Consider the following 27,384-nt stretch of genomic DNA (forward strand, 5'->3'; position numbering starts at 1 on the left):
AAACACATGTGATTTGGGGGCCCTGTTCCTTGCACATCTTACAGTTACCCCATTTTTCCCATGTATGTATTTGAGAAAATGCTAATATATAGAGACAAATGGTTCTTAAAGCTTAAATGTGTGGTTTTTCCATCCCACTGGACTCACATTGGTTTGTAGCATTTAACATAACTAGTATGTTGTACTATATATGTGTATACTGATTGAAATTTTTAACAGATTTGTACTTTTTTTAAAATGAAAGTTGCTAGTTCTGCTTGACCAAGTCGTGCAATCATTATTTTTTTTAATATTGTTGCTGATTTCAGAGGGATATTCACTAATAAATGTATGATGAATAAAAAAAAAAGAAAGAAAGAAAGAAAGCAACCCCTGAGACTCGGAGCCACATCCCGGATAGGCTGAGGAGGCTGGCCGGTAGAGCTGGCTGCAAAGGCCAGCAGCCTCCTCCCTTTCCGGCCATCCAGGGTAGGTGGAGAGTCTACCCAGCTTAGCAACACAGGAGATGGGGCATGGGTCACAGAGGAGCAGAGTTTGTGTACAGAGAGGCCTGGTGGAGGAGGTACGCAAACTGCTTAGCTCAGAGGGCTGGCTACTAAGCAAGCACCCACGACGAAATGCAGTCCCACCTGGTAACCTTCGGCTCTTTGGCTTCCTAAGGACGGCCTGTCTCCAGCCAGGACCACCACCACGAAACTACCCTGGTGGCTGCATTGTGAAAGGGTTTTGTGCTAGAATAGGTTTCAGAGTTCCGGGTCCCGGAAAACTCAAGGACTACCCATCGGCTCCTGACCGCCCTCCAGATTCTCAGAACCATCATGCATCCTGAAAATCCAGGCCAGTGGGACAGGCTACAGAGCATGGTTAATGAGAGAGAGAGAGAGCCACAGGCTGACCGACAGGCTGACGGCTTTCCACTTTCAACAGCAAATTGCGGGCTGAATGAACAATGCATTCTGGAGAGAAAACAAAGGAAATATTGAGAAACAAGAACCACCCACAGCTCCGGCCCAAGAGGGTCACCTCTTATGGCATTTTCCATGCACATTCCTCTAACCCCTGCCTCCCATCTCAGGTTTCCAGAAACGTGAGGTCCAGTAGAGAGTCGCTGTCTTCAGGGAACAGGCCCAGTCCTTTCCCATCTGCTCCGAGTCCTACTCAATGCTTTCAGGCCTGACTTGACCTCTCTGTCACTCCAATTCAGTGTGGGAACTTTTGAAGTTAGTGGCTTAGAGTGTTTCCTCTGCACTCAGGCCCAGCTCCACCTTCTTCCTGCAAAGCAATGCACTTTACTTCAAGGTTGCACTGATGCCGGGCTGCAGATGGGGCTCTAATGCACAGGCAGAACATTTGCACCGGGTGGCAGGCAACCCCACTTCTTTTCCACAAGGCTCCACGGGAACAGGTCCAGATCTAAGTAGAAACTGGCAAACCAAGTGTGTGAGCAAGGCTAATGCCTAGGGGGGGCTGGAAACCCCGCAACCTTGGTTAGTACCTACATCTACAGCTTGCTGTCCACGCTCCTGCTCACCCTAACTCAACTCAGTAGCACATCTCATATAGTTTGAAAGGCAAAGATTCTCTGAGGAACACTAAAAAGATCTGGGGGCCCGGTGAGTAGTGAAGGAAGCTTCCCAAACGATGTGGCAAGCCTGTTCTACCTCCTACCCTTGAATTGGTAGGACGGTCCCCAAAACATGCCCATAAAGGTCACTGGTATTCCTTATGTCCACTTACAAGGCATCGCTTCTAATTGCTTTTAAGTCTAGCATTCAAACCGGCCTAAAAAAACCCAGAGAAGCAGAAGCTTTGTAGCCCGCCATCTAAGAGCTTCTCTGCAAAGAAGCAGCCAATGAGGACAAGAGGTCAAAGCCTGACGCACCACAATTGCACGATTTCAGATTTCACAGTACACACAACATATATCTACATGAGTGTACACACACACACACACACACGCATGCATATGCTCACACATGTGTACTCATGCACACTCACACATATACGTGTTTTCATCCATTCATAGTATATACCAGAGTCACACGTATACTGTACTTATGTGTGCATACCATGCACACCTGTACATAGAAACACACCCATGGTTCATCTGCATGGCAACATACTCCCCGTACAAGGCCAAAAGAAATCAGAGCTCCAGACTGTTTCATCGTGGAGGACAAACCTCAGGGCATTAGTCATCTATGGGAGAACAGCCCTAGCAGCTACCTAAGCCGTGTGTAGGTCTGGGACTTAATATAAAAGACATGCCCTTGAGGAAGACAGCCTCCGGTGACCTCACTCTCCAACAACCCACGTCACACAGTTGGTGCTAGCCATGATCCAGTCTCTCTTCCCCAGAGACTAGAGCATCCTCAGAGCTGAGAAGAGGAATGCTGTACCCGAATGCCCAGATGCAAGAAGCCCAGGACAAAGCAGAGGAGGACGGGGCCTGTGCCTGCATCAGCGCCCCCACAGAACACCAGTCGGTCCCTCCCAGGGGCAGCTTCAGTTACATACTTGTCTGGGTTGCGGTCAAGTCCCTCCATTAAATGAAAAGGGAAACCCAAGAAGAGCCACTTGGCACTCCCTCCTATGGCCTCCAGAGCACTCAGTCCTCCCCAGTGACCATCAGATGTTTCCTGAGCCTCCCTGAAAGCCAGGCCCAGCCTGCTGGCGCCAGAGACCCACAGAAGGATGGGCCAAAAGATGAAAGGTCATGGCCGCCTTTGTAAGAGATGAGGCCCTGGTGGGGAAAACTGAGGCACAGAGAAATGCTCAAGAATCATCCGCCATCTTCAGAAATGGGTCACCCTGCAGTTGTAAGCTTAAAGAAGCTCAGACCAGCAAGGAAATGAAAGTGTGTCTAACTATGAAAACACAGGGCTGGACTGCCACTTTCCTCCCTCGAATTCCGCAGACCCTTCCCTCATGGGGCTGTGATCAAATGCATGTGTGGTTCTGAGAACATCAGACCAAGCAGCGATATTGCCAGCGTATACTCCAATATACCAGTCAGCCTCCACACCCTGACACAATGGTTTTCTTAAAGCAAGCCTACCTAAGAAGGAGGAAACAGCCTGGGTACCCCAGCAACTGGCTGATGGAGCCAGTCTTGCCTCCCACCTGCAGATAGCCTAGACCCTAAGACACTGGCACCAGCAGTACAGGCCTTTACTTAGGAGGGACATGATTCTATAGCAGCCTCCAGCCCAAGGGGACATCTGACCTGCGTACTAAGCAACTCAGATCCAGGGACACCATAACTACACACCCAGAACCCCCCAACCTATACTTGCTTGTGGCCTGGCCACCATGGACATATATATGAACACAGAGCTGAAAGCCTCATCACCAAGGTGGGCCTGCCATTGAGCAGGACTGGAAGGCTTCTCTGCACAGCCTAGACCCTACCCTAAAGGGCAATTTCCCTCCTTCACGTCATAAGAAGGTAGGAAACTTTCTATGACTGATCCCTAGTGGGGGCTCAAAGTCAGCACCCATTAGGACCTGTCACCTCAAGCCATCAGAACCCCAAGACTATCTACCTACTCCTGTCATCCTGTCTACACAGGGGCTTCCTTGCCTCTACATAGAGGAGGGTGTTCCCTCTGAATTCCAGCCCAGCAGGACTCACTCTCCAGTGGCTGCCTCCTGTATAGCTGTCACTCCAAATGACAGTAATCTCCTCCCAGCCACTTGGCCAGGCCCTGACAACAGGAGCATGGGAAGAATGGTTAATACTTAACACTGTACACCAAACTTTGCCCTCTAGGCTTGCAAAGGCAGGGTTTTATGTTCGAAGAGCTACAGGAACTGCAAGCTGTCTAGCCAGCTGCCCGCTAGACTGCTGGGTGTCTTACCACACGCTATACCCAACTGTACGGCTAACAGGATGGAGCTACTGTCTCAAGCAACAGAAGGCAGAAGGCCTGGCCCAATGTCTCTGCCCCTCAACACCGAAGCGTGGGCTTGCCATGACGCTCTCTGGTCAGATCTTGTCTGCTAAGGTGGTGCTCTTACATTTTTGCTCCTTGACCTCTCTCCCCCATTCACTGCCAGGCAGGCAGAGTGAAACCACTCCCAAATGGTCTTGAAGGCGAATGTGACCAAAACCTCTGCTGAGGTCTGAGATGTTTTCTGGGGTGCAGCAAAAAACCCCATCAAGTTAGACAGTGCTGAGAGCTGTGGTGCACTTCTGAGTGACCAGCTCTATCCCGTGGACAAAACCTCTCTCCTTCTCCTGGGCTCCGCCTCTTTCTGATTGTCCTTCCTGACCACAGAATAAGTACACCAGAAGCCAAACAGCTCTAAGGGACATTGGGATTATCTACCTAGAGGAAAACTACCCTGAAATCCATGAGCACCACTCACAGAGGGGAGTAACATGGTTCCTAGTGTTCTCCCACAGCTGTGTCCAGAGCAAAAAGTAAAAATGGGGTCTCTCTCCAGGTTCAGAAGGTGACACCATGCCTGGACATGTGGTCGCCTACATCTGCTGCTCCTCAAGCCAGAGTCTAACTCCCAAAGCAGCTCTTAGGTTACACATACAACACCTATGGTGTTACTAGGAGAGCAGGTAACTTCACAGACCACACCCAGCACAAACGGGTGAGTTAATAAACTAAAGACACACAGCCCAGCAGCTCACATAATGCTACTCACCACTGGCTTCTTCCTAAGGGACGCCTCTGCATACTAGAATCCATGGTAGCCCTGCTCTGATAAGAGTTGCCTCAGCCCCTGTGGCATGCACACACTTGAATGCAAGACTCTTCCTGCCAGGCTCAAGGCCATTTTTCCTAAGGAATTCCCTCCAGCCACCTCAGCACCCTGTGGCCACCCTGAGTCACCACCAACAAAAGCTAAATTCATTCTGAGCCTAGGCCCTTCACAAGTCTCCTAAGGCTATAAGGCTGTCTTTCTGGAAGCCATCAGTTTGTCTCTGCTACCACTGGTGAGTGGTCCGTATCGTTCCTGCGCACCCTACTGGAATTTCTCTTTGCTCTCAGGTCCCAAGGAACACATGGCCACTCTCCCACTGCTCCAGCAGGCAACAGATGAGCATCCTACAAAGGTCCCCTTGACACTCGGCCCCACAGAGCTCACTCTCCACGAGGTATTGCCCTACACCATGTTAGGTTCCTACTGCGCCAGGATGAAGCGGGGAACCCATCTGGTCACAGAGGCATCAGGTCCAAGAGACACCACTTTACTAGGTGATCTTTCTCCATCAATGTGACTGCAATACCCAGTGCCCAAACAACCCGAGTCGGCTTGGCCTCAAGTGCACAGCATTATGTAGGGTCCAGAAAAGGATGAATTTCTAGGTACAGGAGGACCCTCAGATTTATTTTTTTTTTTTTAAAAATGGTAATGACTGGAGAGTCAGAACATTCAGCCCCCTCATCAGTCCTGAAGGCCACCCAGTGACACTAAGCCACTTACGAGGCAGTCTGACCATGGAAAATGACAATGTCTAATACCATGTGACCTGCCATTGGGGAGGAACCAGCTCCTCTAACCATCACATGCAAACACAGTACATATATGCATGCTCACCCACATGAACATGGGCCTAGCATGATGACTGGTGCTGACACCTGTATCACTGATTCCTAAGGGAAGGGCCTGTTGCACGGATACAGTTGAGAGGAGGCAGGACACAGCCCATAGACACCTGGGTTCCCAGCAGCCACCTGGTCACCTGCTCCTGTGAGATCCTTTGTTTCCTCCAGCTGTTTTGTGCAGCTTTGTCTTACAGTACTAATACTGGTGATCAAAGCCCCAGCCCCAAGGCAAGCACCCTACCACTGAGCAAAAAAGAACCCAGCACTATCTTTGGTTTGAAAAGGGAAACAGGGTGCATGTTTCCTTCTTATTCTGATTACACACACACACACACACACACACACACACACACACACACACACACACACACACCTTTCCTGAAAAATCCCAGGATGAGGCTGTTAGCTCTTGTCCTAGCCAAACAGAGCAGGGCCTAAATCTCCTGCTCAGTCCACTTCCTAGCAGTACTTTTCTCTGAATCTTTTCGTCCTAACTGTGACCCCTGTCAGCAGCAGCCCTGAAGGCACAGAACACTATCACCTGCCCAGCCTCCACTCAACCTCCAGACAGGACAAAGGTGACTCAGGACTGTCTCCGTTAGCGTACCATAGGGTCACTTCTACCATAGGGTCACTTCTACGGAGGGAAGAAGTCCCCAGGTGACTAACGTGAAGTCAACTACAGAGCACGACACCACGGGGATGGAATCTGAAAGGGGACCTACAACCAGACCGGAAGGAAGCCTGCACAGACATCAGATTTGACCTGGAGTGGAAGGGCCACCAGGTAGTGATTACCTTGCAGTAAATCCAGAAAGACTCCATTGAGGAATCTCCTTTCCCATGCCTGGGGCACCTCACTAGGAAGCCTGCACGTTCCCTGACAGGTTCCCCAAAGGTCTTGAGATCTAATGATGCCCCACTTTGATAGACAGGAAAGGTCCTGGCCCCAAGCAGTGTTCTCTCCACTGTAAACATTTCCAGCAGAACACCAAGAATTCACAGGTCCTTTCCACTTCGAGAAGAATCTCACAATAAATAAACTCCAGATCCAATGTCTGTCCTGCTGAAAGGCTGAGGGGCACGCACGCTCCCTGTCCAGACGCTCATCCCAGGTGCTTCTAGAACACATAATTAAGGGAGGGACCCCGAGTGAGGGGGAAACAGAAGTTAAAAGACTAAGGGAGCAAAATGTGGGTGTCCCACTCACCACGCCTGCCCTCTTCTTGCCCAACAAATTTTCACCTATATGGGTTGGGAGGCCAGCTCCTACACAGGGCCAAGGACACAGGTAGACACACACTATCTAGGAGACAGAAGCAACTGCATTTCTGCCACTAAACTGCCATCCCAGACCCTACCTCGGTCACACAGCACCAGGGGAAGTCAAGGTTAAGGCTCAGCCTTATGTATGGCCCAGGGAAAAGTCTACTTCCTACCCTCACAGTACCTGCTTCCCTGGGAGAGAAGCTGCACCAGGCCCAAGAGGGCTGGGGTTCCCTATAGCCATGTGTTCACAACTTGAGGAGACCCCTAGGCAGACTAGACTGAATGTGGGTCAGATGCCAGACCTACATTCTGGTTCCAAAGACACGGGCTGTGTAAGCTGGGATGGCCTAGGAGGCCCGTTCAACTGCAGCCTGGATCTGTGTAGACCTAATGAGGTCTCCAAACTCACTCCGTCACAAGCAGGAGACATGTCTAAAAAAATGATACTTCCAAGAACTGTCAAGGGATTTGCATAGGAGGCAGGACAAGGTTGCAGTGTACAAAGATGACTCCTGTGATCAGGCAAGTTGGCCCTGGCCTGTTGCCCACACACATGCCCACATACATGACCACACACATGACCACACACATGGTATAGATCCACACAGCCGACCTTTGGAAAGCCTTCTTCTTGCCTATACAGGACTTTAACCACCAAAAACTAAGTGTAAGGTCCCTTTCTTATCCCGGCTGGGGTCTGCAACTCCTGTTAGAAATCAGGACAAGGCGGTCCAATGACTAGCCCAACTTGGGATCCATCTTACGGGAAGGCACTAAGGACTGACACTGTTACTGATGCTATGATGTGCTTACCAGACAGGAGCCTGACATGGCTGTCCCCAGACAGCCCTACCAGCAGCTCAATGAGACAGAAGCAGATACTTACACCCAACCCGTTGAACTGAAGTTGGGGACCCCTGGGGACCCCTGTGGTGAATTAGGAGAAGGATTGAAGAAGCTGAAGGGAAGAGTGACTCCATAGGAAGACCAGCAGTCTCCACTAACCCAGACCCCAGGGAGCTCCCAGAGACTGAGCCACCAACCAGGAGCGCACGTGGACCAGTCGGAGGCCCCTGGCACACAGAGCAGACGTCTGCTATAAGTCAGGACTTAATGGGAGAAGATGTGTTTAATCCTCAAGAGACTTGACAGAAGGGGGATGCCTGGGGGAGAGGGGGGAGGGGGACGGGGGTAAGTACCCTCTGGGAGGCAAGGGGAGGAGGAATAGAATGAGGAACTGTGGGAAGGGGGACTGAGAGAGGGAACAAGGACTGGAATGTAAAGAAATAAAATAATAAAAATTGAAAACAAAAATAAATAAATAATAACTATAAGAAAGGAAGGAAGGAAGAAAGAAACAACCAAACCCCAGCAGACTTGTGACTACAACATATTCACCCCCGTCACGGTATGGTGGTTAAAGTTTCCAAAAACCATCTTTATAGAAATATTAAATATACAGAGCACCAAACTGCCAAGTTCTATATGAGCCCAGCCAAGTTACTCAAGTTCAGCTTGGACCATAAAAGGATCGTTAAAACACGTACTCTCAGAACGAGTCTGAGAGCATTTGCCTAACAATGTACCTAGCCCTGGTTCAATCCTGACCAGCAATACATATTTAAAAAAAATAAAGTGGGTGTGGCAACACATTACGTAATACAAGCTGTGGGTAGAGGCACCAGGATCAGGAGTTCAAGGTCATCTTCAGCTACATATTGTGTTCAAGGCTGCATAAGACCTTGTCTCAAAACAACTAATGAATTAAATTAAAAGTGCATGCTTTCCTCTCCTTAGCCTAAACATGTGCAAGTCATAAGAAGCCTGATAGTTACTTCCCTTCCTAGAAGCTCAATCCTCAGCTCTGACTGACGTCAGGCACCACTTGAGGGCCCTGATAGTGCAGGGAACAAGAAATGAATCAAAAGGAAAATTACCTCTGCCTGAGACACTAATCATATGGGGCATCTGCAAATGTGTAGAATTGTCTGCCTCAGGCCACTGGGCATCAGGAAGGGCTATCGGGGCAGTACTCTGGGGGTTTCTGTGATGCTGTCGACCCTCCACACTTCCGTGGCTGCTGGACACTGAGTTTGGACTTCTAGATTCTGCTTCCACCTTACAACTGATTTTATGTGTTTAGCCAGGCAGCAGCCCTGAGACATGGCATGCTTTGTCTGTGCAGAGAAATCTGAACAGTCCAGCATCCCATGGAGAGAGAGGGTCACAGAGTGAGACAGGTAGGCTGCTGACCTGGGCTAGGCCACTTCCAGGCCAGCACTTCTAGCATGTGAATGCAGACTCCTAAAAGTATGACCAGAGGAAGTGCAGTTTCTACTGCCTGCATTCTGGGCAGCAAAACCTCTGAGGCCATATGAAAGATCCGTCTCTTGAAGATTGGACCCTCTTTTCCTTCCAGACCCAGAGCCTTGAGCCTGAGCCTCCAACATAAGACGTGGGGTATGTGCAAGGCCAGCTGCAGCTGTGGGTCTGTGCTGGGTCCTCTCACCTCAACAGCTGGAGTAGGGCCTTTTAGGATCTAGGTCTAGAGCAGAGTTGGAACAGGGAGGAAGCAGCCAGTTCAAGGTGACTTGCCATCAGCAGAGGGGGTGCTTGGAAGTGGGATGGAGAGAGATTCCCAGGCCCATCCCCACCCCGTGGAAAGTGAAAGTGCCAGAGAGCTCCGGATTCAGGGAACAAAGAGCAGCAAAGAGAAGCCCGCGCTCAGAGTGCGCAGCCCCCTCCCCAGGCTTATGTGGGCCTCTGTCCTTCCTCTAAGATCCCAAGGGAGGTTTGGCTGGTCCAAGGTCAGTGGAGACAGAACTGGGATTCCAGTCAGATTTACTAGATGACCGCACTGGGCCATCCTGGAGCAAAGGAAATTTTGCACAGAGGAAGCTGTACGTCAATGAGATCACCCATCCAGGGGTCTGTACCTCCAGCTCTACCAAGTACTACCTAGACACCTGGGCCTTCCCGTTTCCATAGGTACCTCGAGTAGCTCTGTAACTCTTCCCTAGTCCCGTCAGAGTTGCCAGACCAAGTAGTTTCCGGTGCTTAAGCCTCGGTGCTCCAGTCAGGCCTTGCAGAGGGGTGGGAACCGCGCCCCCAGGGCTGACTGAGTCCAGCCAACAGGGAGACGTGCAGTGGGCGCCCCATGCAGCCCGAACGAGGAGCAGAGCACTGAATTCAAGAGACTGAACGAACAGGACCAACAAACCACCAGCCCAAGAATCCTCTCCCGGGCTCGGGTCACTCCTCCGAGCCAGGCAGGCACCAGCTGGCCCTTCTGACCCCGTCCCATCGCCCCGCTACGCGCCGCGCGGGCCGCCGCCAACCAACGAGCCAGAGCGGCCCAGCGGCAGCAGAAGGGCCCAGCCTCTGCCTTTGTCCCGTTGCAGGTGCGGCCAAGCTCACCCGGCGTAGGGCAGGCAGGATCCGCGCTCTCGGGAGACCCGGGTTCTTCCGTGCGCTCAGCAGCTTCGTCCCCGGCGCCGTCGGCGCGCGCCTCCACCGGCACCACCGTAAAGTTCGTGGGCATGGCTCCGTTAGACTCTGCGTCCCTCGCAGCCACACGCTGCCCCGGAGCAGCCGCCGGACTCCGGCGTAGGGGCGGGGTCCGCCCGGCCCGCCCCGCCCGCCACGTGACCTCACCTGCCCGCCCCCACGGCTCAGGAAAAGTTTGCCCGGGGCGGGGTCGGGCGGCTTCCCGGGTGGCCACGCCCACTAAAGGCTCCGCCCCTGCAACTCCGCCCCTGTAACCATAGTCCCTGGGTTACCCCGCCAGAGCCCTGTACCCTCAAGGACTCCGTACCCACAAACCCAACCCCTAGAGGCCACCGCCTAATGAACGTCCCACAGTTGCAGACCTCCCTCAGCACAGGAGACAACAGTTCTGCTCCGCAGGACCGCGTTCTCCCCTCACCCCTACTCACAACACAGGCTCTGAGTCCTCCCGCCCTCCAAGAGCTGGTGTCATTCACCACTTCCTCAGTTTCAGTTCTCCCATTCTCACTCCAAACTCCCGTGGGGCTTTTCTCCCACCACATCATGACCCTTTCTCTCAGCCTGTCTGCAGCTTCCTCTCCCTACCAACGCTGGTGATCTGGGCCGGGGCCCTGACCAGGTCAGGGTGCTAACCTAGCCCAGCGAATAATCCATGGCTAGTCAGGGGAAGCTGTGCACCCTGCGGTTAAGTAATCCCACCCAAGAAGGTGGCTGGGCTCTGGGACAGGCCTGGCCAGCCAAGTCCCAAGCCTCTTTGTACCTGCTGGCAGGAATGTTTCATGATCCAACCTGGGGAACCCTTGCAGCCCAAGCTTGGAGGATGGCACTTCCTCCCTTACGTTTGGCTCCAAGGACAGGTAAATTCCGAGGGTAGTAGTGACAGGAAGATCCGAATAAAGAGTTCCAGAATACCACAGGGAGGAAGTCACAGATCTTAAGGAATTTCAGGACCTTGTGCATTTTCGATGAAAGACTGGTGAAAAACCTGAAACAAACACTCATCGAAAGAGAATGGAGATGAAATGTTAGGGGCAGGCTTGGGGTGTAGCTCAGCAGAAGGTTCCCTACCATTTCAGAGACCCTGGTATTACACTCACATCCTACAAAAAGCCATAGCCCCCAGGTGTAACCAGTCCCCTAAAACTGTTTTAGATGTCTCAAGAGAAACATAGGTGATAGTGTTAGAGCTGCTCACAACCTGTGGAACAGTGCCAGCCTGGTGGCCTGGCCCAGTTCAATCAGGGACAAGGTCTGGAAGGCAGCTGCCGGACCAATGGCAGGACTGGAACACTGGAGTTACAGGGATTTGCATATCCTACCAATGAGAATAAAACATCTTGAAACCAATCAGAAAAGCCCTTTCTGTGAAAGCCCAGCTATGCCCAGCACGGCCTGCTTTCTGCCCACTGGCAGAAAGGAGCATGAGGGAATCATGGGCGCTCAGGAATGTCCCCTTATACAGTTACTCCAGCTCCTGTAGGGGGTAGGGTGAAGCTTATTCAGGCCATACTGTCACCCCACCTCCCTCCATATCCATAGCAAATAGGAAAGGGCTATCACCTGTTTCTCCTGATCAACTGAACCTTGGGTGGAAACAGTGACCGGTGGCCTCCTCCTCAGAACACCATCCATACAGGCAACCATTTGATACTTAGACCCTTCCCCTGCCCTCCCTTCTGTTGTTTTTAAAGACAGGGTCTCATAGCCCAGGTTGGCATCAAACTTTGATACTGATAGCCAAAGATGACTGAATTCCCGGTCCTCCTGCCTCTCCCTCCCAAGTACTGGGATTACATACATGTACAGACATGCCCAGCTATAGTTCTTTTTTTCAAACTTGTCTGTCTCTCAGCCATTCTTCTGGCTGACTGAGCACCAGCGAGGTCTGTTACTGTGGCATGATACCCACAAGCTGGGAACTCAGACGACACTGACCACCGCACGTAGTTAAACTAAGGAAGGGTATTCTCAATATTCTCAGATATGCTGGGAGCTTGCGTGGGTAGGGGCTGCCCACTGAGCTTAGCGACCCTACAGAAGGAAGAGCCCATAGAACAGGGCACGGTAGCCTAGGGATTGTCCCCTATAAGGGGACATTCCTTTAATCCCCACAGAGTAGAGATGTAAGATTTCCATCAACCAAGTATGGACAGCCTCAAGACCAATGCAGCACCAAGTGCTTTAACGGGAAAGAAAGCAAATGGCTCCCACAGAACCAGGATCAGTGTGCCAGCTACCACACCTTCCTAGACACCCGAGGGATGTTCTGCCCACTTCAAGGGTTACAAAAAATGAAATGTCGGGGCTGGAGAGATGGCTCAGTGGTTAAGAGCACTGACTGCTCTTCCAGAGGTCCTGAGTTCAAATCCCAGCAACCACATGGTGGCTCACAACCATCTGTAATGAGATCTGATGCCCTCTTCTGGTGTGTCTGAAGCTATAATATACCCATATACATAAAATAAATAAATAAATATATCTTTAAAAAAATAAAATATTTTTTTAAAAAAACGTAATGTAACTGTGCTTTATAACTGCTCCAGACAGGACACCAAAGTCTGATGCATACTCAACCTATGAAAATACATTTTTCTTGACATGAAATCATGCATGCAGAGGTTAAAGAAGACTGGGAAACTCTGAGAGCATGTTATTCAGTGAGCACTACATTGTAAAATTTCTTAAGCTGCAATGAGATACACATCATAGGATCCACCATGCTCCTCCCAGTCCCCCCCCCATGTGTGATGTGTGAGCATGTATGTGTGCATATTCACGCTTGTGCCATAGGTAAGTACATGGATGGTGCATGTGACGACCCCCGCTGTGGGCCCTTAGGCACCTTCTTCCTTCTGTTCAAGATAGGGTCCACCATTGGTGTGGCACTCTTGACACGGAGCCTAGCCTAACTGGCCTCTGAGCTTCCAGGAAGTCACCTGTCTCCCAGTACTGCTGGGATTACAAATGCAAAAGAGAACCCAGATTTCTACCTGAGTTACAGGGTTCAGTAAAACATTTGCAACCAGGCCCCTTCCCAAGTACCTCTGAAGTGCTTTTAAAGTACTCAAGAAATAAGATGCAAAGGTCTGGCTCTCCTGTCACCTTCTTCCCCAGCCTAACCTCAGAGATGAGTCTGTCCTTGCTCAGAGGGACCAGCTAGGCCACAATGAAGCACATCCAGCAACTGCTATATGGTATCATCCATCCCAAGCTGTTAGCGTCAAGAAACCATGGGACACCAGCAGCACCTCCTCCTAGCTGTGACCGCTTGTCTTATAAAGGTCCAGGGCTTTGGTGCACATAGTCATAATCATATAATTTTATTTATATGAGTACACTGGAGCTGTCTTCAGACACACCAGAAGAAGGAGTGGGATCCCATTACAGTTGGTTGTGAGTTACCATGTAGTTGCTGAGAATTGAACTCAGGACTTCTGGAAGAGCAGTTAGTGCTCTTCACCACTGAGCCATCTCTCCTGCCCATTTAGGAACTTCCTGTAACCTCTAAACTTTGTCATCTACAATCCTAGACCCTGGCACCAGAAGGTTAGCCCAGGCGGAACCCTTCTTTGGGAGGCTGCCTTCAAGGTAGACCAAGGCCATAGCCTGCTTCATATAGGGCTTCCCCATTGCATAATTATTCTAGCAATGGTCAGGAAGGGACCACCTAGCACTGTGAGGAGTAAGCCAAGGGGACCTTGGGCTCTGGTGAGGTCCATCTGCCTTCAGTCAAACAGCTCTACAATGCCATTCCTTCTTCATCCAAAATCCAGTCCACTTGGACCAAGAGTATGCACAGAGTGTCACCCGAAAGGCCATTCAAGGCCACTGTCTGGTCACTATCTCATATTGCACTGCTCATCACTGTTAACAGCTCAGGGTCTCTGCTCAGCTGTAGGGTCCGGCCAGTCCAGTTCACTGCTCAGATGTTCTAGGCTATGGGAGCCCAGCTGGGCAGGAGATCCCTCATGTGGCCTCCAGAGGCTAACAAAGAAATCTAGCTTGTAATGCTGTTTGTCATCAGCAGCCGCTGCCAAGTGCAGATTGGCCTTCAGCATCCCTTTGTGACCTCCAAACCTAATTACCTCCCGGGGTAAACTGGAAAAATATTCTCCATGAAAATCCCTACTTTTCTGTGCCCCCACAGCGAGGGTGGAAAAGGGAGCCTAGTGTGCATGACAGCCACTGTACACAGGTGCATAGTACACAGAGCAATAGAAAAAAGGGCAGGACTAACCAGCTGCTCCGCCGGGACACCATGCTTGGGCAGGTACCTGTAGGCACACGAAAGAGACTACTCTGAGCCACAGTTCCACCCTGTGATGGCAAACCCAGTTCCCAGGCTGTCAGAGGCACGTGTAACCTGCAGCCACCTTGGCCCACTGTACAGCAGGGACCAGAAAAGCCAATGATCCAGAAACACCAGCTCAACAGAGACCAGAAGACTGAGTGCTCAGACCATGGAAATGTTAAACGGTTCCCCAGTGCATCCACAGTCTTGGAAATCGGAGCCAGCCATTACCACACACTTTCACAGGTGCCCTTGTGACCTTGCTGAGTGCTAAAGCAGGTGCTTGCAATTTTGTCCACCTGTGGTTGAAGTGGAAACCCCAGACCCGAGGACTATACAGAAGACACCTCCTGTGCAGGGGATGGTCATGTTTCGACCTGATCTTCTGGTGGGAGCAGGGGTTGTATGCACAGAATTCAGACTGCAGAAGTGGGTCTCCCTCTGCTTGAGCTGCCCTCAGTAGGAAAATGGAAGGAGATTCAGCCTTTAAAAAGTATAGAACCATTCTCCCAAAGCTGTGCTTTTTGTTGTAACAGAGAATTCAGAACTACCGAACCAAGGGCCCTCCACCATGCCTAAGTGACTGCTTGCTGGTCTGCAAGCTCTGCACTCACTTGGCAAGGAGGGTTATCTCTGACACATCCTTTTGTCAACAGAACAGGGTAGGCCAGCAAATGTTTGTTAAATCACAAAGCACAAAAGAACTCACCTGGTCCCCAACCCATGACAAAGGTGCCTGGCTCCAAGGCAGGAATTTCTAGAAGCAGAATTCTCAGACATTCGTCTGGCCTGGTAGTGGCCAGCCTGTACCAAGGTCAGGAAGAGCCCCAGTCAGCTTTAGCTTCCTGATCAACCCCAGCGTGGCTGGAGAGCTCACAACCTTTACCACCACACTGGGTAGGGAGGAGGCCCAAATTCAAGGCCAGTCAGTGCTTTCTTTCTCTGCCGGACAGCAGCCTAACATTTAATTACCCCAGGAACACTTGAAGCTCTTTAATTACCCTGGGGTGTGTGGTGCATGAGAGTGTATGTGGTGTGAGTGTGAGTGTGTGTGTGTGTGTGCAATATATACATACATGTGTTCTGCTCCTTTAGAGAATCCTGACTAATACACACCCTAAGCTCTTTTTGACATAGCCTCAAATAACCCTGAAGAAGATAAACATCGATAGGCACAATAATAACATAATGCCTCTTCTGTGGGTTCCAGGGTGGCCAGGGTGGACAAGGAGGGCAGCGTCAGGACAAGGAAACAAGTTCTAGGACCCTGGAATGGATGGAAGGGCCAGGAAGCCTCTGCCCATCGGTGCCCTGCCCAGGCCCCATGCCTGGGCTGCCCTTAGGAACGGAGAAGGCTCTGATGAGAAGCAGCAGCTGCGTGTACATCCTGGCCTCAGAGTGGATGCTCACTCGCATCCAGGGACTTGTGGGTGGTGGAATGTCCGGGAGACAAATGGGGCTCCTGAATGGCAGGGTGAGACGCATACCAACCTCCTCAGCCCAGCATCCACTCCTAAGTCACAGCTCCCAGACAGCATCACGGCTGTGGCTGTGCATACAGTAGGAGCTCTGTCTCGGGCTACAGAGACGGAGCCAGCTCTTCCCACACAGTGACCATCTCCGAATGCTCTAGACTCCGTGTTTCTCACATTTAAGCTGCATCGACTGACCCATTCTCTTTCCGGTTTGGCTGAGGACCAGCACAAGCTGACCCTTTGACCAAGCCAGGCCCCTCCCCTTGTGGGCTAGTCAAGGTCAAGGAGACTTTGGAGGTAAGGCTTACGAACCCACTCAGTGTCAGAGTCACGGCTGACATCTACCCACGTTGAAAAGTCCTCCTTGCAGAGTAACTGTGGCCATTGAGCTATCACACGTCACACTAACAACAGCTGGCCACAGGTCGCCGTCCACACGCTGCTGGCACCTTACGGGTGATTGTTAAAAACATCTACTTAGAGTTGGCAGGATTACCCAGTTGGTAAAGGCACTTGTCACTCAAACCCGAGTTTGATCCTCCAACCCAAACAAAGGTAGGAGAGAATAAAGCCCACAAAGTTCCCTCTGACCTCCATGCACATGCAATGAAATATCCCTGCCCCCAAGCTGCTCACAGAGGCTAATGAATAAAAAAGAAAAAACTTTATCTAGTCATTTGCTGCTTTTTCATGGTTTGGGAGGGTTGGGTTTCGGGGGTCAGGGGGTGGGGGGTGTTTGTTTGCTTATTTTGAGACAGGAGCTCCATGAACAGCCATCATTTGGCCTGGCACTCAGTATGTAGACCAGGCAGACCTCTGAACTTACTTCAACCTCCTGCTTCTGACTCCCAAGTGTTGGGATTAGAGGCATGCACCACCTTTCTTTTTCTTTTTAAAATAATTTATTCTGTTTAATTGCAAAGAAAAAATACTATTAGAATATTAACATCATTCTTTGGCCTGAAATGCTTCCCAAGGCATCATCAATACCAGCATCATCTATATCTATATCTATATCTATATCTATATCTATATCTATATCTATATCTATATCTATATCTATATATAGCATCATCGATACTAGCACCTTCTCTTCTCAAACTGCAGCTCTGTCCCCAAGAAACACCAGTTCCCCAGCCCCTGACCCCGCCATTCTTCCTGGTCAATAAGCACAGTGACTCTAGAGACATCATGAGACTGGGAGTCACACATCTGTCCTTTCGTAATGGCTCAATTCACTGAGCACAATGTCCTGGAGGCTCATCCATGGTGCGGCTTGTGTCAGAGTGTCCTTCCTTTTCTGAGCTAGTAACATTCTACCATGTGATCAATCATGTCTCTCGCTTACCTTATGGGTACTCCAGTCCTTTCCACCTCTTAGCTATTGTGAATAATTTCTCTTGTTAAGTTCCCCCTATATGGAATGAACAGCACATTTCCCGGGGTATATATTGAAGCAGAATAAAAAGTGGTTAGGGGCCACTGCTTTTGTAGAGAAGCATACATCCACATGCAATCTATCTGGGGAACTCGAGACACAGCACGGTGGGGTCTATCTGCTGGGACTAAGGGATGACTTCCTGCCCTGCCTAAACCAAGCATAGTCTGAAACATGTGCAGCACTGGCCAGACAGAATACTGCACCATCCTTTAGTAACCAGATTCCACTGCCCAGAGATAAGCAGGCTACCTCCCACCATGATCTCTGTCCTGTTATTAAACTAGCATCGGCAAGGTGACTCAGGCCTGTGCCAAAGGTCATTCTTTGGTTGCAGGCAGGTGGAGATGGCAGTCTTACAGCCCCTGGGGGATGTTGTGTCTGCACCCACCAAAAGGCACCTCAGCAAACAGAGCAGAAACGACTGCAGGACCCTCTGACCACTGGAGGGGCCATGGATACCAACTCAAGGCTTCTGAACCCTGGGGCTGGACATCTGCAGTGCAGCCCTGCTGGAAAATAATACCAGCTCCTCAAAACCCAGAGAGTTCCCAGAAGGACTTCCAGATAAAGGAGTAAAACCTTCCAGTCAGGTTTTACACCCTAAGGGGCAGTTGCTCAGCAGGGCTACAGGGCAGCTGGAGAATGAGGCACTGTGGGTGGACCCTCCCCAATAGGCTGAGGAGGACTTAACCTCTGAGCATTTCTGTGTGCACTGGGAGTCCTGCATACACATTGCTAAGGGCAGTAAATCCTTACCAAACCAACTCGATTTTCATCTTCTCATATTATAAAGTTTGAGTTTTGCTTTAAAGACCTTTAAAATCTACCTCCCGCCCCCAGTCCTCTCCTTCTATTTCATTAAAAGAAGAGAGAAGGAGAAATACGTTTGCCCAGCAGTCGCTGACTTAGATAACTCTCTTGGCTTAATCACCTTGTTCAAACCTTAAATATTTGACTTATGTCCCATGACAGAGTCAGCAAACATAATGTTAAAAACTGTGCCATCAAGAATGAACTTCTTTGTGTAAATAATGCAAGTCATTAATTTCTATTTCCTTGGGGCATGAGTTAAAAATACATTTCGAGAATGAGCTTTGATTGCTATTGAAGCACAGCCACATCACATGGCCCTCACAACTCTAAACTCCCTATACCATGTCAGCCTCCCCCAAGGCAAGCCTGATCCTTTCTACAAGACAAAGAGCACAGTCCAAAGATGTGCAATACCAGGATATGGCAGAGTCCAGACAGACAGACACAGACACACATACTCGCGTGCATGCGCGCGAAGGGTCAGGGCTGAGGTATGCAGAGCACTTGCATATATAGATGTATGAGGCTCTGAGTTCAATACTTGGAGGGGAGGGAAGGGAACTGGAGTGGAGAGGGAGAGGAATCACCAAGTAGTGGTTAGTTCAACTAACGGGTACATGTGGTTCTACTGTACTCTAAGGTGTTAAGATTATGAATGTTTTACTGTAGGGGTGGTGTATGTTTGAAGAGATAGATATGCTCACCCTGACTTAAAAAGCAATCTCTCTCTCTTTCAGTCTCTGTCTCTTTCTCTCTCCCTCTCTAACTTTGTGTTCTGGTTATCAGGTAAATGAACTAATTTTAAAAAGCACAAAAGCAAAAATAATTTTAACCCTATCTCTGACCACAGCAGGATTCTTATTTTTGGTGGTCAAAGGATGGGTTAGCCCAGGAGACTGGGGTGCCTACTACTTCCATGACCACTGGGCAAATGTCTCCTTGAAGATGAAGGCAGAATCAAGACATCTCCAGACCTGTAAAACCCCAAGCCTGGCCCTGAGAAAGTTCAGGAATGCAGACCATGAGATGGGGGCCAGCCACTACGGTTAATCTAAGCCACCACGTGGCAGGTGCGTGGAGCAGAGTCCAAAAAACAGAGATGCCTTCAAGGTAGGAGCACAGAGGTCTCAGGTGCAAATGGCCTTAATTACAAGATCTCTGAGCAGTTGCTTCAACAAAAGCTAGGGCTACATACTAAAAATGTGATTCCTACTTTTAAAAATTGCTCTGCTGTGACAGGAGTATGGTTTGATTGTAGAACAATTTCCTAGCACGTGCCTAGATCCAATCCCTAGTATTACAACAAACAAACAACTACTGCTTGTTCAATCCCAAAGGAGGCAAAAGAAAACACCCCTGGCATTCACTGTAGGGGCTATAGACCCAAGAGAATAAATGGTGGATAATTTGCTGAGGAAGCTAGAGATTTGGAAACACTGGGCTTGGCACTTGATAAAAAAAACACTGGGCAGGAAGAAAAGAAATCAGAGATTAAGACAAGACTGCACAAGCTGCCATGAGTGTGCCTCTCCACCGTGCTACCCCCTTCCACGGAGGCTTCTCACCTCCACTAGCATGGGAACAAGAGAGAATGTGACCTCTGTTCTCAAAGGAAGGAGCGGAAAGTCAGCCACAGAAAGACCACAAGGAAATTGTTAAAGCCTTGAGGATTTAAGCAACCCATCCCAAGGACCCAAGGTCTTGAGGGAGTCCCAACTGAAATCGAACACCGTCTTTTTCCCCAGGGTGGAGGTGGGGGAGTTCCCTCCTTGTGGGTCTAGCAATGATTATAAAGATAATCCAGGGGGCTTTACAGAGAGCCATGCAGAAACCCTGTCCCCAGTGCCTGGCCACTTCCCACAGCAGCGCTCGCTTCACTGGGTTACACAGCCACAGTGGGTTCCAGCATGGAAACCAGAGGCAACGTGTGAGCTGGCCCCAGAGGAACAGACCGTGATGGGAACCTGCATCTTTGCAAATGTTTAATTGAGGTGAGGTGATGCTGTATTAGTGGTGGGCACTAATTCCACACCTGGTGCCCTCATGGAAAAAGATCCGAAGACTCTGAAGGGAGACACAGAAGAACCTACCACAGATGACAAAGACTTTATTCAGCACACCGCCTTCCAGACCACTGTCCTGTGTCTCTCCTTCCCACTCGATAAAATCCCCAAGTACCCTCAGGCGGAGAATTGAGACTGAGAGGCCCTCATCTGATTTCCCTTCCAGCTCACATTTCTCGAATATTGACTTTTGAGTGGAGACGAATCCAGCAACAACATTTACCACCCTGGCAGAAGTAGAGATATTTGAGACACTGTGCCCCTCCCTGTGGCTATCAAACTACTGAAACTACGGACCCCCAAGAAGTTGGAATTCTTCTCAGGAATCTCATGTTGGGAGGATGAAAAGACTAAATAAAGTCTAGTGCTACCCAGAAGAAAAGCTTATTTCCAGGAAAGAGATTCTGACACTTGTGACAACCCGGCAGACCACCTTACAGGGCAGAATGGAGCTCAGACAATGAGATAGGTTGAACGACCCTGGGACCAGGACTCTTAGTCACGCAGATATCCTGGCTTCTAAACCTAAACCTCTCAGTTCCTCAGAGACTGGGTCAGGAGAACCACTGCCTCTCTTTGTTCCTCTTCCAACTGTGGCCATACTGGATAAATCTTTCTCTGCTTCTCACTATTCCCTGTTTGTTTAATTGACCTGTTGAGGACAGGAGACTGAGCCTGGAATGTTATAACAGGGTCCAGGGTCCAGGATCAGACTCTCACTACTCCAATAACAACACTACAACACTCACTGAAGGGATAGTGTAAACTCAGGAGCCCCCAAGACCACTTTCTCAGCACAAAGGAGATTTAATTGCTCCAGAGGGAGAGAGGGCAGGGAATAAGAGACAAACACAGGAGATAGTGGATGAAAGGGAAGGGAATAAGGGAGAGGGGAAGGGGGTATTTGTCCTGGAGGGAGACAAAGGACAGCCTTTGGTAGAGAAGTGACAGAGGTGGTCCATTGGCAAGTGGCAGTTTATAAATGTAAAATATGAGGCTCCCTGTTACGATGGGGTGTTTGATTTTAATTGGGCATGCTAATTAGATGAGCCAAAGGGTTGTTTTTTTTTAAGATTTATTTATTTCATGTACGTGAGTACACTGTAGCTGTCTTCAGACACACCAGAAGAGGGCATCAGATCTCATTACAGATGGTTGTGAGTCACCATGTGGGTACTGGAATTGAACTCAGGACCTCTGGAAGAGCAGTCGGTGCTCTTAACCTCTGAGCCATCTCTCCAGCCCCAAAGGGGGCTTTTGATTGCTGGACTTTAACACTTTGATTCCTGGACCTTGGTAGTCAGCCTCAGGAGGAGGAAGTGGTCAAGTAAAGGACTAGATCTTGCTGGCTAGCTTTAGGAATGTAATCTAATGGTTTTTAGCAAGGCGGAGGTAATCAGGGAGAAGGGCAAGGCCGCCAGGGCTGTGTTTGCCAAGCTCAGGCTGGCGAGAGGCCCTTCACTCAGTGCATCCAGTTAGTTCTTTAAGAACATTAGTTCTTAAAACTAATTTTAAAAAATTAACAACTGCATTGGCCATCAAGAATCTGACGGGCTGAGAACCCCAGTGAGCTGTGGCACATCCGTGTGACCACTGGCTAGTGTCTGTGAAGTATGCACGCTGTGTATAAATGTGCCATCGCGTGTGAGTGGAGTGTACTCCTCAAGCTCTATCAGGGATAGCTTGAGATAAACATCTTCCATAACTAGAATCATTGGGAGAAACAGGCTGAGCTGTAGCCCCGAGGAGTCCTGCTGAAACCACCTTCTAGAACTCCTACAGAACTGTACCCTTAGCCTTAATCCTTATTTAGATGTCATATAAGGATGCCTCTTAAAAAGTTCCTGGGAGGGGGGCACAGACACCCTGACTAAAATCCACCGGAGGCAACCTAGGTTCTTCCCCACAGTACCAGACTCAGATACATGAGGAGCACTGCCTTGCTTCCTCCCCTTGGGCTCCTTCTAGACTGGGCACAACTGCAAACGTGCTTGCACAGACACTCAAGGGAGCCGCAGAGTTGCCCTGGCTGCTTTCCCATCCTTGCAGTGCTTTGTGGCTTGATCTGCTTGCTACACCTTCCCTTTACCTATGGCATGGCTAATTCCGTTACCTGCTCCAATTCTGTTTTCACTCTCCTCACAGCCTGCACACCCCTGCCGCTCCTGCCCAGCTTCGGTAGGATCTGGAGATTACAAATCTGATGACCACACATGGTACTTGTCTGTGAAGACTGCGCCCTTGCAGGTCCTGAGAACAACTGGCACCCAGGGCTTGCTGCTCCTGGAGCACGGTATGTCTTCCCCCAATGTGTCTCCCGTAGTGGCAAATGCTTTTGATGCTGGCTTCTTTATCCATCTTCGTGGGCCAGCCTGGGCGGCAGAAGTGCTGCCTGTCTTCTGAGGGAAGCCTAGGATGCATTAGTGACTCCCCCCCTCCTTCTCAGACAGAGTCTTATGGACTTCCAACAAAGGATCATGCCACATGGGACTGCAGGAATATGCCCCAAGACTCCAGCCTTAGGCTGACCAGAGACACTTTCAGTGCTTTCCTGATAGGTCCCCTTTCTTGTCCATTCCATCCTCCTCATGAGATCCCTAAGAGATGGGAGAGCAAGGGCCAGGTGCCTGGCTGGCATCAACCAACCTCGGCCCAGAATGACTGGCAGCTCTAAGCCGGGCTTCAGTCGCACAAATAAACCCAAGAACTCTCAGGAACCACCCACTGTTTCAGGAAGGAGGCCGCAGCTCCACTCTGCTGGATATAATTTCTGGACATGATTAAACAGGAAGGAAATAAAAGACTCTGGCTGAGATTACATTCAGAAGCCTAGCTCTCCAGGCTCTGCATTACCCACTGCTAGAAAACTAGTGATTAACCACTCCTGTTGTTGTCAAAGGCAGCTCAGCTCTGCCATTGTCCCCTGACCTGAAGCCACCAACCATTGCCTGGCAGTAAAGCTGTGAGTTTGGGGTCAAGCACAAAAGCACATTAGCAACAGCTGAGGCCCATTCTCAATTCCCCCTTAAGCAGGAGAGTGTAAGCTGCCACCCAAGCCTGGATGTTACAGACCTGGCTTTATTTCCAGATGTGGGTCAGAATTCACACAGGCACTGGGTGTGGCAGTGCACTTGGGAGATGGATGAGAGGATCAGAAGTTCAAGGTCAGCTCACCTACGGAGGAGTTAAAAGCCAGCCCAGGCTACATGAAACCTTGCCACAAACAAACAAATCCTAAAACTGCTTTTGTTTGGTTGACCTGAGAGTTCACTTATGAGTAACTTTAGAGCCATTCCTCTGAGGTGGCAGCCCAGAACCCTCAGTATCTCCAGGGCATTGGTTTGTGCCTGTGACTCATGGAACCCTACCTGGAAGATCCCCATCCAACTTCCTGCCTCAGCACCTAGGCAGCAGCTTTTGAGCTGTAAGGACGCCTGCTGGGCAGAGCCATGATGGAGAGGAAGGAACTGCTGTTCTGCTTCCTCCACTTCGTGGTGAGGGCTGATGGAAGGTGGAGGAGGGGCTCTGGCTTTCCCAGGTACAAGGAGATCATGCAAGAGCCCCAGGGAAACCCAGGACAGCCAGATCCTCAGGAAGGGATTTCTTTTTAGGATCTTTTAAGGCATCAAATGGCAGGAGGGGGCCCCCACCATGGGACTTGGGGGTAACTCTGAGCTTCAGGCACACATCCATATCCCACCACTGTCCTTGCCCAAGGTCTGTGCTCCTCAGACACCTGTGACCTCCACCCGGTGACCTTCTTCCTCAGCAGTCTCTCCTGTCCCAGAGGCTAAGGGAGGAGTCCTCACTAGAAAGTGGCTCTGTCTCCCAAGGACCAGAGGCTGCAGGGCCACACTGATCCTTCCTAGAAATCATCACACGCAGGACACATGAAGGAAACCTGCTAGCCAAGGAATCCCTGTCCAGCCAAGTGAACTACATCCCAACCAGGAACTGCTCCGCAGGGACTTCCTCAGCACCAGCTCCTCCACCAAACGGACCGTGCCCAGACAAGAAAGGAGAACATCCAACTGTACCATCAGCCTGCACAGAGTGAGGCTGCACTGAACTAAACTCAAACATCCTGTCTTTGTGCTAGTCAAAGCTGTACGTGTGTGTGCGTGTGTGTGTGTGTGTGTGTGTGTCTGTGTGTGTGTGTAAGTAGATGCATCATATATTTTATATATATATATATATATATATATATATATGGTAAATCTATACCAGAGTAGCTACTCTGCATAAAGTATAGCAGGCTGTGGTCCAGTAAGTTCAACAATGGCTGCCTACTAACGGCCTAGAGTTCAATAGTCAGTCCACAAGGCTGGATGGTCTTCAATATATGCTGGAATCCCAAAGAGTAGGCTCTAATTCCAGTGAAGGAATGAACTTTGAAGATTAAGGCCAACAGGCAACGAGGGAGCAGGTCCTTCTTCCATGTCCTTTATCCAGGCTGCCACTAAAAGGTGTGGCCCGGATTTAAGGCTGATCTTCCCACCTCAAAATGCTTGGATGTAAGGTGGGCCTTCCCGCTTTGAATAATTTAATTAAGAAAAGTCCCTCACAGCTTTACTCAGCTGCTTGGGTTTCAGTTAATCCCAGATGTAGTCAAACTGACAACCCAAAATAGCCATCATAGTCTTCAAGTAAACCTCCAAGACAGCACATGGCCTCGTGTCTTAGCCCCTTTAAGCTGCAAGGCACCCTAGACTGTATAACTCATGAACAGCACACTTTTCTTACAGTCCCGGAAGGTTAGGATCTGAAATGTCTGCTGATGGCCAGCCTCCTGCCTCACAGAGGTCACTGTTAAACCTTGTCACTCACCCTGGGGAAGACCCGACAGCTTGATTCTCCTGGCTGGCTGCCTGTGGTGGTTTGAATATGCTTGGCCCAGGGAGTGGCATTATTACAAGGTGTGTCAATGTCGGAGTAGGTGCAGACTTGTTAAAAAATATGTGCCACTGTGTGGGTGGGCTTTGAGGGTCCCAGTGCAGAAGGGACCCTCCTCCTGGCTGTCTGAAGAAGAGGCAATCTTCTCCTGGCTTCCTTCTGATTAAGGTGCAGGACTCTCAGCTACTCCAGCGCCATGTCTGCCTGGATGCTGCCATGCTTTCTGCTAATGGTAATGCACTGAACCTCTAAAACTGTAAGCCAGCCCCAATTAAATATTCTCCTTTATAAAAGTTGCCTTGGTCATGGTATCTCTTCACAGCAATAAAACCCTAAGACACCTTATCCTCCCCCAGGTCCCTCCTCTTAAGACTAAAGCTGTAGGGTTAGGAACAGTATATGAATGGAGGGGCTGACACAAACACCTCTCTGCTAAGACAAAGCTAAGAGTTGGAAAGATGGCTCAGTGGTTAAGAGCACTGACCATTGTTCCAGAGATCCTGAGTTCAATTCCCAGCAACTACACGGTGGCTCTGAAATGGTATCTGATGCCCTCTTCTGGTAAATCTTTAAAAAAATAAAAAATTCCCTCAGGCAAAGACAAGGCTAGGACTGCTGTCTATACCACATTCACATCTCCCCTCTAGTTTACTGGCCTGACTCCCCAAGTCCTTTGCAGCTCTGTGCTCCTGTTGAATCAGGGTGCTAAATCAGAGTGCTTCTGAAGCAGCTGAAGCAAACCATTTACCACAGGTACACTGAGGGCTTCTGTCACCTCAGGGAATCGGGATTTGCAGGTGTCAATGATATCCTTGAGGTAAGGTTACAGAGAAGGTGTACCATGCAGCAGAAAAGAGAGGCCTTGGTGGACCAATGAGAATAATGAGCCACCTGGGTGCCCACATCTATTCCCCTCTAAGCAGATGGCCTGCCCACTGAGTACCTGCTTGGCTACCCTGCCCTGGTCACTTAATTTCTGGCTTAGGTCCTCACTTGGTGGGGCTCCATGAATTCTCCTCTCCACCCCACGCTGCTGTCCACCTATGCTAGGACACCATGCTTATCCCTCCTGGGAATGTCTCATATAGAGCCCCCGTGAGTCCCTGAGAATGAGGGCACCACCTCAGAGGGCCAGGGCTTAGATGCGCAGTCTCCATGGAAACAAGATGTATTGTTCAGCCTGAGCTGGATGTGCAGAGCAACCACATATGCAGGAGCACAGAGTGACAGAAGAATTGATGGGGTGCTAACATGCCCTAAGAGGCAGGGGCAACAAGTATACAAGTACCCCCAGAGCAGGAGCACCCCAGAAACATGTCCCAGACAGGTACCTCCCTACAACATGGGCCAATCTGCTGCCAGACAAATAACTCTCTCTTGGGGTTGTCCCTGGCAACTTCCTACAAGTCTGTCTTGCCTCCCCTAGCCTTTTATATCCCGGATCTTTCGCAGCACATTGGCTTTCTTTAGATTCAGATCCCAGGACCTCTAGTGACCTCAGTAAGCCGCCCCCTCCCATTTTATATTCAGTCCTTGAAGGGATTTGGTCTAAAGAGAGAGAGAGTCAGGATCTGCCCCCAGGAGGTCCAAGTTCAGTGTGCATTCCTGAGCAGAAGAACCAGACACACCTTGACGACTGTTGGGAGGCAGTAACCTCCCTACACATTGTCTCCCTGAAACTCCTTTCCCTCCCTGAAAGCCTTTTGTGGCTCTGAGTTGCCCAAGACTGAGCTTTGAGGAAGCTACTACCCTCTCAGGACTGCCACCCTTCCTAAGATCTGACTCCTTACCAATACACAGCTCCCAGGACTTGGCATTTGAGCAGCTGGCAGCCTGGACCTTTACTCTGATGACATCAGGGCTGCTATAAGTGCAACCAGATGGCTTCACTTACAGGTGACCCTCTCAAAGTTCTGACCATGAGAGCTGCAAACTGGCTCAGGGTCACCAACCATGAGGAGACCTTGAGCAGCTGCATGCCCCCTGTGGGAGCCTCTCTGGTCCTATAACCCAGGCTACCCCCATCTCTGGAGATGGAGTCCCTCCCTTGCTTTTTCTGGTGCTT

The 27,384-nt window shown here is 50.0% G+C and overlaps 1 protein-coding gene across 4 annotated transcripts in view; it reads right to left on the reverse strand.

The window, feature by feature from the left end:
- Slc12a7 (solute carrier family 12 member 7) overlaps positions 1-27,384 on the reverse strand; it is an 81,583-nt gene that overhangs the window by 42,958 nt on the left and 11,241 nt on the right. The window contains exon 1 of one of the 4 annotated variants that reach the window (XM_063288392.1): positions 10,254-10,718. The exons of 2 other annotated variants lie outside the window; for them this stretch is intronic. In XM_063288392.1, coding sequence (XP_063144462.1) covers positions 10,254-10,377 — 124 coding nt within the window. In that variant the 5' untranslated portion in view covers positions 10,378-10,718. Of the gene's footprint in view, positions 1-10,253; positions 10,719-27,384 lie in introns of those variants that run through there. One more of the 4 variants, NM_001013144.2, reaches the window with a different exon arrangement.

Source organism: Rattus norvegicus, chromosome 1 (genome assembly GCF_036323735.1).
Source record: "Rattus norvegicus strain BN/NHsdMcwi chromosome 1, GRCr8, whole genome shotgun sequence".
NCBI lineage: Eukaryota > Metazoa > Chordata > Mammalia > Rodentia > Muridae > Rattus > Rattus norvegicus.